Source organism: Megalops cyprinoides, chromosome 12 (assembly GCF_013368585.1).
Source record: "Megalops cyprinoides isolate fMegCyp1 chromosome 12, fMegCyp1.pri, whole genome shotgun sequence".
NCBI lineage: Eukaryota > Metazoa > Chordata > Actinopteri > Elopiformes > Megalopidae > Megalops > Megalops cyprinoides.
This window is the reverse complement of record NC_050594.1, coordinates 16,816,426-16,826,547: the sequence shown is the minus strand read 5'-3', so window position 1 is coordinate 16,826,547 and position 10,122 is coordinate 16,816,426. Positions and strand designations below refer to the sequence as shown.

The window sequence follows — 10,122 nt, the reverse complement described above, 5'->3', positions numbered from 1 at the left end:
CATATGCTAATATCTCTTGTCTTACCTTTGATGGACATAAGTATATTGGGTCATTACATTTTTCTTATTTTTATCAGTTTTGTAATTGTGATCAAGGCAATGTGTTCTTAAAATGAGAATGGATGAATGTAGAAAATTTGTCTTTTTGTGCATTTGTCTTTTCATTCTGGATGTTTTCAACTATCTGGATGAGCTAAAATTTCAACTGACACACTTGAGAAAAAATGACTCATTGGAATTTTTGTTAAGGACAGATCCAGCTTGCATGACTCATTGGAATTTTTGTTAAGGACAGATCCAGCTTGCATGTAAACAATGCAAGTGGTCTTAGGGTGTTTGTTTTGCAGGAAGTTTATTACTTAATATATCACTTAATAAAGCCACATATTTTACTGCTGAGGGTTAAATGTCACTTACTGTAACTATTCTAAAATAATTTTGCATTCCACTACCGGTTATAAATACCTGTATGTAAAATATTTGTGAATGTTTACATAGGTTAATGTTGTATTTAGGTTAACCATTTCAATCATTTGATTTCTTTTCTGCTATTAGTAGATGTAGTTTTGTGCAAGATGCTGGGAATATTCACATGTATCAGCCTATTGGAAATAAAAAACAATCTTTTCTCATTCGCAGTAAGTGTTTATTGTCACATATACAATTTTACAGGTATCCAAAATAGAATACAATATTATTTTAATGTACACACACTGCACATACGTTTCAAGCTTTCCTTTTTCCCTCCTTTTAAATAAACAGTAGGCCATTTGGAATTTGCATGGAACTACTCTCATGTTTTTACAAAGTAAAAGAAAACAAGATTAATTTACAAATGCGGGACCAAATATAAAGGAAATTGGTTTAAAAATTACTCATTACAGGTTCTATGATAAAAGTACAAATCTCAGTTTAGATGAGTTTCATCTATCAGCAAAACATTGAAAACAATACAGACATTGCACATACTAGTTATGGTAGTAGGTGAGCTTAGTCTGATGGGTAAATACTGGATAGACATCTCTCATACAGCAGTGTTATGGGCTCCAAGCAGGAATGAAGAATCTTGAGATACATCAGCCTTGATGGACTTCACTGTCTGTAGTCCAATGAGATGATAATGTGTATTAGTACTGTGGTGAGTGAATAACACGGCTATGTGTTGTGGAGTAACACACTGCCACAGTCACTGGGAGACATCACAGTGACAGAAAGCTCTGGAATGGCAGAAATTTAACTAAAACTGTAGCGAATGTAGCTGAATTAGTGAGCTCACAGATAAAAGTACATTTCCCAGCATTCCTAAGGAGAAGGGGGTGTAGTCTCCTCTAGTAGCGGGCCAATCTGCCCTCAAACTCTTGAACTTTCTTTGTGATGTCATCTAGTAAAAAACTGTCAAGGAATTACAAGTTTCTTTATTGATACAGCAGTCATGATACCATCATTCATGTGAAGCCAAGAACTCATCGTTAATCAACAGCATATTCTTCATAGTAAAGTGGTATAACATGACTTGCATCTTTAATATAAGAAGATCTGTCTATATTGTTTACTTTTCAAGCATGTGTACTACAGGATTGTATGGAGATCCTTATCATAATGAAGCAGGCTAAGACTTACTTATAAATTTGCTGAATTGATGTGTTAGCACACCTAAGGCAAATCTCTGAGAGGTGTAAATTCAGGGATAGTCATCCAAATATGGAAATCCTCTGGAAAATAGCTCCCCAAAATTAAATTTTGAAATGCTCATAGATTTAACTACAACTTCAAGCTCATTTTCAACAGTATCAATCATGGTTTTAATAAAAACCCTGTGTGCTTTACAAGATGCACAATGTTTATTCCTTTCACAAGATCTACCTATTTACGCTCTGGTTTAATCAACTGGAATTTTCTTTGAAGTTCTTCATTGAAATAGCACCACTACATGACCAGACAAACCTAGTCAAAAATAGCTCTGGAACAGTGGTCTAACAAAGCGACTAGAGGTAATGGGCTGCTTTCACTGAGAAATGAAAGGATATTTTTCTTGGTCAGATCCTCAACGGTGGACTGCATCTTCTTCTGGAAGGCTACCTGTGCCTCACACTTGCAAGGGTCTTCAACCACCTCTGCTTTCACTTCAACTGAAAGAGGCAAAGAACATTCCTGATAGGATCACAGGTCCCAAGTAACAATTCATATTCTCACAGCATTTCTGTAACATTACAGAAAGGATTAAATGATCTCACAACATCACAAATGTGCTGGGAGAGCATTAGGTGGAACTTCAATTCCATACTGTGCTCCCAGACAGTAAGTAAAGGAGTTGTGAATCAGCAAAGCCAGCTCTGAATCAGTAGAATTGCAGGCGCACTGCAGCACAGCACGTTATATGGCAGCCCTAAATCAATAAGAGATTGCACACAAAAGAATTAATAATCATGACACAGCTGAATGAAAAACAGGCCAACAATTAAGTCAAGTCTCAGCGAAGTGGTTATTGATTTGATAGAACCTCTCCATGAACTGGTCCCCTTTTTCCACAATGAAGTCAATAGCAACGTTTGTGATTTGCCGCCCAAAATAACATTAGACGCTCTTTTTTTCTTTTTGGAGTATGAAACAAACCAGGGAGGTGTGGTCATCATATAGGTTGGAATTCCATGCACACCGGCGGGTCAAAGTTAGCCAAAGTGAGGTCACGAGATGCTTGATTTTCTCTTCTTTCAGGTGCCCTCGTCTCTTTGGCCCTCGTCTCAGGGCTTTTTACAGAAGAAGCGTGTGCTATAGGCCCCTGTGTGCATCCATCCCTCTCCACTACCAGGAAAGAACTTGCTCTTTGCAGTCATGGCTATGGTGCTCATAGCACTGACATCAGTCAAGTAAAAATAGTGGTCACAGTTGGATCACTGAGGCTCCAGGAGCTCCTTCTCAACTGCCTTGCCCACAGCAGACATCTCCACCCCTGTGGACAAACAGCACAAGACACACATTTCTCAGGTAAAGCCTGAGCAGCCATGACCCTCTCTTTCACTAAAACAATACTATATATTTTTGGAAAACAAGAGTTTGCAAACAACATTCAGCTCCACTTGCAGCAGGTGAGCAGGGCCTATTTTTAATTTTTTCATTCATTTGTTTAGCTTTGAAATTAACATTTTCCTTTGAACCAAAGTCCAATGTCTTCAAATATGTACATTTAGGTGACATGAAGTATCCTGTCATTGTGAAAGATGTAGAAATCTCACCTTTTCTGTGAGCTTCCTGGTGTAGGCTGAGCTGTAGTCCTGTGACCATCTGTTGAACACAATCATGATTCTAGGCACTTTAGCTGAAGGTGGTATGGCTCCTTCAACATCCTTTAGCCTCCTCTTCAGCAGGTGGTGCAGTGTTAGACCAATCATGGGCCCCTTAGCCATCTACTGGATGTTGTTCATGGCATTCTTGATGGCCTTCTTGGTCTTGTGCTGACGCAAATTAAAACTCAGTCTGGACAAAAGTGGGATCGCTGGATCAAGTTGACCCTGGTGACACAGCTGTCAATATGAACCAAGTCCACGATCTTGTGGATGCTTTTGGGAGCCATTAATAAAAAAAAAAACATCTGGCTGATCACACTGCCACTGCAGATGTAAGCTTGCAGCTCCATTGATGCCAACTCTTAAATCATGTCTCACCATGCATTTGCATTGCTGAGGAGAAAGATTAAGTTTAACCACAGTACTCTAAAATTGCATGGCTGCCACAGACACTGAACATCGGCTGTGTGATGTGTTGAGTCTGTCTTCCAACATTGGATACCAATACATGCCAAATACTTCGCATCATCCCCCTCCACCCCTACCTGCGCAAATATCATCCATTTCCTACTAATCACCATAGTAGCAATCAAGGGCTCTTACGTGAACATGTTTTCTTGTCTTCGTTCAAGACATAGCCCTCCCGACACTTGCAGTAATATGAGGCGTTGCTGTTGACGCAAATGTGGTCACAGTCATGGCCAAGGGAGCATGGGTCCAGACCTGGAACAAACACGTTTAAAGGATTGCCTGGGGCTGATTGGATTAATAATCAGCTCACAAAGAAAGCTGATTTATTTCAATTTCTCTATTACTGGGTTGGAGTTAAGAGTAATTTATTTAAATTATTTTCTCAATGAGCTCCAGTACAGCAAAAACATGACCGATTACCTCACCATTTTACTGTTCAATGCAATTCATGTTAATATTTTTTTGATAAAATCATTCTTAGTATGTTTGCCATTAATCTTAGGTTGAGTAATACTGCAGCCTGATTTATTGATATACAAACATACACATTTAAAATGTTATTCCTTTAAAATATTTTATTTTTAAAATATTTTGCTATATATTTTACTATATAATGCACATCATGGTATTTGAATATCAAATGATTTAGTCGTAGGTCTTCTTCGTGTGTCATTTAGAGGCTACGCTACATCAGTAGACAAACTTGGATATGAAGATATTTTATAATTGGGTCACTTTTATTTCAGACTGAAAAAGTGTGACCCAATTAACATGTAAACATTCCCACAATCTGTGGGTAAAGGTGTATCAAGCCTAGCTTTCTGCCACCTGTTAAGGATGTCACATGTTGCCATGGCTGAGTGAGACATCTTTACTTCAGCTTTCGCCCTTACCACACAGGGTCTCTCGGAACTTGGAGGTGAGCTTTTCGATGACGCCATAGGTCTCCACGTAGAAGACGTGTTCGTCCAACGGGAGGCTGGCCATGAGGCGGAGGGACTGCATATCTGCCCGGTCCACCCCGATGGCGTAGATTTCGATCCCCTCCGCCCGGGCTGCGGCGGACACCTCCTCCACCTTGTCCTGCGGCCGCCCGTCCGTCACAATGATGGCCACCTTGGAGATGTTCTTGCTGCGCGGCCTGGCGCCGGAATCCTCAGTGAAAGCCTCCTCCATGGCCGTCTTGATAGCCAGGCCGGTCATGGTGCCCGAGGAGAGCGGCTCGATGCGCGACAGGGCCTGCTTCAAGTCCACCTTGTTGAAGTAGGTCTTGAGCAGGAACTCGATCTTCACCGTGCTGGCGTAGTTCACCACGGCCACACGGGTGGCGTCCTGTCCGATCTCCAGTGTGTCGACCATGTCGGACAGGAAGGTCTTGACCTTCTCGAATTCGCCGGGGCGCACGCTCCGGGAGCTGTCGATTATGAAGACCAGGTCCAGGGGACGGCTTTTGCAGTGTGTCCCTGCTGGACAAACAGTGGTGATACAATTCTACAGCACTGAGTTCATTAACCAACCATTTTATTCCTCCTGCCTTTACAGGTCTGTTTCAGTTCTGAAACAGACTGAAGAGCAAGAAATCCTATTTTGTTATACTATGAAAGGTGAGTTCAGCTGGCTTTATAGATTTCTCCTAAACTATAGCTTCTCCAGAGCATGGGAAAGACTTTCACCCATTTTCAAAAGCTGAGCCTGCTTAGTCAAACAAAGAATGAATTCAGTTAGGCACTTCTGGACTGAGAGACAATGGCCGGCAGTGCAGGACTGTTGCTGGGCTGTCTTAGCAGACTGGTGACTCAGTTATTCAATGTATCATGGTTTACTCTCTTAACATTACAAGCCACTCAACAGGCTTTCTACATAATGACCGAAAAATGATGCCATTGATGTAACAGAAAGTCATTTCTGGAACTATGCACTATTGCATACCTGGAATAAAATACATATTCAAACCCATCATAATAATGTACACAGGTATGAAGGATGCTAATCCTGAATCTGTTACATCTTACATAAAAACCTGCTCTGTCTCTTGAAAATGGAAAATGAACATACGTATAAATAGATAGATTTCTGTGGCCCCATTCATCTTAAAAATGAATTGTTCCTTTTCCTTCCTCTGGTAAGGTAAGACATTGTTAAAAGGCAATTCACTGTACCAGTTTGTCATTTTGAAAAAAAATTGACATGTTTTCATCTTAATTAAAGATCATGGTTTCCAGTTAAACAATTATCATCACCAATGGAAGGCAGCCCTGTTTTTAGGTACCCGTTAGTACAAAAGAAATAGACACAAATGCGTCAAATAAAATGAGCACCAGAAATCTCACATTAAAAATTTTCACAAGTAGAAACAAGAATATAATAGCATTTACTGGAGTTACTTCTGATCTTTCATTATCACCTGTAGAGATAAAAAAAAGACTGAAAAGAAGGAAAAGGGAAGGAAATGAGAGGTGAAAAAAAGCATGAATGATCACCCTAGAACAGAAAGGAAGAGGTTCTTCTGCAGGACACTTGACCGTGATTGGTCTGGAGTGCACTGATCAAGAAAAACCTTTTTTGTTGTTGTTTCACTGAGGAATCTTCTACCTGAGGCAGAGTCAGCACTGACGGTGGTGGTGATGGCACTTTGGGTACTGACCGGCTGCTCTGGTGGAGGGGAAGCGGTGGGCCGCTGGTATACGACCGGCGGCGAAATCCTCGGTGGCTGGTGATAGTAGTGATAGCCATAAAACCTGTATGTATTGCCGTGTACTTTGGGCCACCAGAGGGGAGAAGTGGTAGAGCATCGGTTAATAGCCTGAACTCAGCACATGGGAAAGATGACTGCAGCATACATCTGACTCTGTTCCAGAGAGAGCAGACTGTCATTAGTAGAAGCATGAGTCGAGCTGGTAGCCGCCCAGCAAGTTTCACACAGCATGGTGATGAGCTTGTGACATGTGCAAAGTCTTAGCTTATGGGCAGTTATGCTGCAACAATGCTGTATGAACAAACCATAAAAGCAGTTTGTGCTTTTTTTGCAACCTAAATCTGTATGTATCCAGCTTATACACGATTTTTGCCACTTCAAATGTGGTAAATAAGCCCAAATTAAATTAGGCCATGCGATTTTATTCAACATTTAGAAATGAACATGAATCTGTTACTGTATCAGTACACAATATTCTATTCTATAATATTCTATCTTTTTCTTAACCTCTTATGCTCTTATGTATGCTACCTCGTATGCTCTTTCCCAAGAATGGCCAACAATATTAGAGACGGTAGCGTAGCTAATCAGATGCAAGGTGTTAGACAGGGGCGTTTCCAAATTAAGGAAAAGGAGGCACAAACCATAACGTAGTGCAATGCCATTATTTTGTTGATAAATTCAATTTTACTGGTCTGTGTAGAAATTTAAGACAATATTTTAATGAAAAGCATTAAAAAAGCAAACTTTTTTTTCGTTAAAAGTCTGTAAAGTTATCACGAGTTTTTACATTTTACAGCAGCCCGCTTAAAGTAGGCTTAAGTTAACGACCTAACTCCAAGGCAAAGAGGTTTATAGAACTTCTTGTTCAAACAAATTATTTAGCGTGTTCCCTGTTTAAGATACAAAAAGCATTGTCCCTATCGATTATAATCTGAGGCCTTGAGATGCATTAGTTACATGTAAAATAACGTTACGACCGCCTATTTGATCATAATGGTGTACAGTACAACATGTGTAACGAAAAGAAATAATGGCAATGCCAATGCAGCAAAGCAATCTGTAGTAGAGGAAGCCACATTGTGAAAACATCTCCTTTAGGGTTATATGCTGCAAGAGCAGAGCAAAAAAAAAAAGGGGGGGGGGGGGGGGGGGGGGGGGGGGGGGAAGAATCTTTCGACTTACTTGGCTATGTAGTCTTGTAGGGTGCATTAATGGATAGGGCTCGAAACGAAGTACTGGATTTGATTTTCAGGATCATGAAAACTGCCGGAGTTATTGCGTAATTATGCCATTTTTAATGTATCAAATCAACAGTTTCTTTCACCCTACATTAATATAGTATCTTCGCGATATTTCCCATTATTATTATTATTATTATTATTATTATTAACATGATTGAAGATTTAACCTGTGAGGCTGGTCAAGGAAACTCAACTTATTTTTCAAAGGATAAAAGTAGACCAATCTCTTTCGTTGCACTGATAGCAAGCAACAAAGTTACTTTATTTGACCTAAATGTGTAGTTTTTCGTTTTACGTTAGTCCTGCAACTGATGGTTACCTTTGGTTCATCCTTTTATCAGAATAATAGGTAATAATAATGAAACAGCGGATACAGTCGTGTCCACTTTATGACAGAGCAGGTTATCCATAATAAAGCGGAAGAAAGGATGCTGCTTTTACCACTGAAAAACCTACCTCCTGGATTGAGCGTGTTTTGAATCGGCTGTAAACGTTGATTGAAGGGTGGTCGCGCAACAGGTCTTTGCATGTATCGCTGTGGTTGATATCCGTACAAATTGTAAGTTCCATGGACCTCCAAGATCAGGATGGAGAAGAGGTACAGGAGACCTCCGAATAAGGAATTCATTGTTCTTCAGTTCTTCACACTTCGCTTAAGTGCTCTTTTCTTCAGTCTTCTCATATGTCTGAAATACATATGGTGACGGTGAACGCAAAGGGCAAATTTAAAGATCACCGATGAAGACACGTGTGAGACTTTTATCCAATCCAAGGTGAGACGTAAGAAAAAAATGCCAATGACTCGGAGAACGCCTTTATTTTACGGAATGTGCATGTGCCAGATATGTGACTCAAAATACATCTACATGGAAGAACTTCGATTTAGTGTTATTTAGCGCTATAAAACATATGAGTTGCTCTGTGTGACAAGTAATCATATTATGTTTAAATGAGTTCTGCCAATCGTTACAAGAGAAATACACATAATCTCTCCCATGTCTATCCACGGAGCTGCGCATGAATGACATCAATCGATTGTTCTAAATGTGGAGTTTTTTTAAGCGTAGCTCTTAGTTTATAATGTGGAATCGAAAAGTATCTAGTTTTACTTACCGGCGTTTTGGACTGCTGATTTTCAATTCTGCTCAGTTTATGCAAATGCTTGATTATCATGATTTATCTTGATTAACACGACAATTAGCCAGCCTGTAGAAAATATTATTACAGAACCAGTCAGCTCATTTTCATAGTCGCACACACCTTCCCGTTTATATTTTATCAGATGTTTCAATGTTATTGTCAATAACAGCAGCAATTTCTTTGCGCGAAAAAAATTATTGCATCAATTCCGAACATTTTCTTCAAGGCTTACGGTTTAAGTCTTTAAAGTTAAACAGGTTGTAGCTGGTTACCTTGAATAGGCCTATCTGGGGAAATGCGTTTCCCTCAGTTATTGTATATCTGCTTGTTACACATGCACAAACACTTTTACCATTAAGTGGCCCATATTTCAATTCATTTTGACAGAGGGGAAACTCGAAATTAGCAAAACATTTGGTTCTTGCAATCATGTACACAAGATGGCGCTCCATTCACTTCAAATGTGTGGATGACGAGTCGACACTCAAGTAGCCAGTTTGAGAAGCGCTATATTTTTGTTTGGAAATATTCCTGTAACCCTCTAAAGAGGTACCAACAAATCGAGCACACTCTGACCAGTGCAGCACCTAAGGTCTGTAGCTGATTGACATTCTACCCACAGCATTCAGACGTGCTTTTAGGGCATTATGCACAACTCATAGTACTGCGTTGGTGTTGCTGAAACGAGCAATACTCTTAATCAATCAACAGCATATGGACACCAGCGTGTGCATACAGCGTTTTCACACAAATCAGATTTATATTTCAAATATTATTTCTGTTGCTGGAGTCATCAAATCTTCACGAAGCTTAACTTTTCTGACAACTTCAAATACTTGTTGAGACGCATTTCAAATTGTTAACTATTTTGTGTATACAGACATAACTGATTTGGCAGCCAATGCCTGATGTGTTCAGGTGATGCTGTTTTAAAGCAGATGGCAGTAAGGTCGCAAATAGTGATAATGTAATGTATTCCTAGTCTTGCCTGTAAATAACATTTAGGTAATGAGTGAGCAAGAAAATTGCCATATTTATGCATACTGTAATAGGAAAAAAAAAACTAATATTAATTTTCATTTAGATTTGGGACATTTTCAGCTGCCAGCTTTTAGCTTTTATGCAACCCAGAATTTTTAATTATATAAGATACACCTTACTGATTATGTTGATTTAGCAGTCTGTGAAGTCTATGCTAAGAGAAAAGCGATTCATCCTGACTCAAAACCAAGAGGCAAAGGCCAAATGACCTGATGTGTGATTCCTCACAGTGCCCACAGGAGGGCCA

General features: G+C 39.7%; 1 protein-coding gene across 1 annotated transcript; it reads right to left on the bottom strand.

Annotated features, from left to right (window-relative positions):
* Nucleotides 1-1,944: 1,944 nt before the first annotated feature.
* On the bottom strand, nucleotides 1,945-8,372 carry matn3b (matrilin 3b). The gene is made up of 4 exons (XM_036542250.1): nucleotides 8,151-8,372; nucleotides 4,649-5,221; nucleotides 3,888-4,007; nucleotides 1,945-2,129 (listed from the first exon to the last, which is right to left on the bottom strand). Exons 1-4 carry the CDS (start codon nucleotides 8,320-8,322, stop codon nucleotides 1,945-1,947), a joined length of 1,050 nt encoding a protein of 349 aa, XP_036398143.1. The 5' UTR covers nucleotides 8,323-8,372.
* Between the last annotated feature and the right edge of the window lie 1,750 nt (nucleotides 8,373-10,122).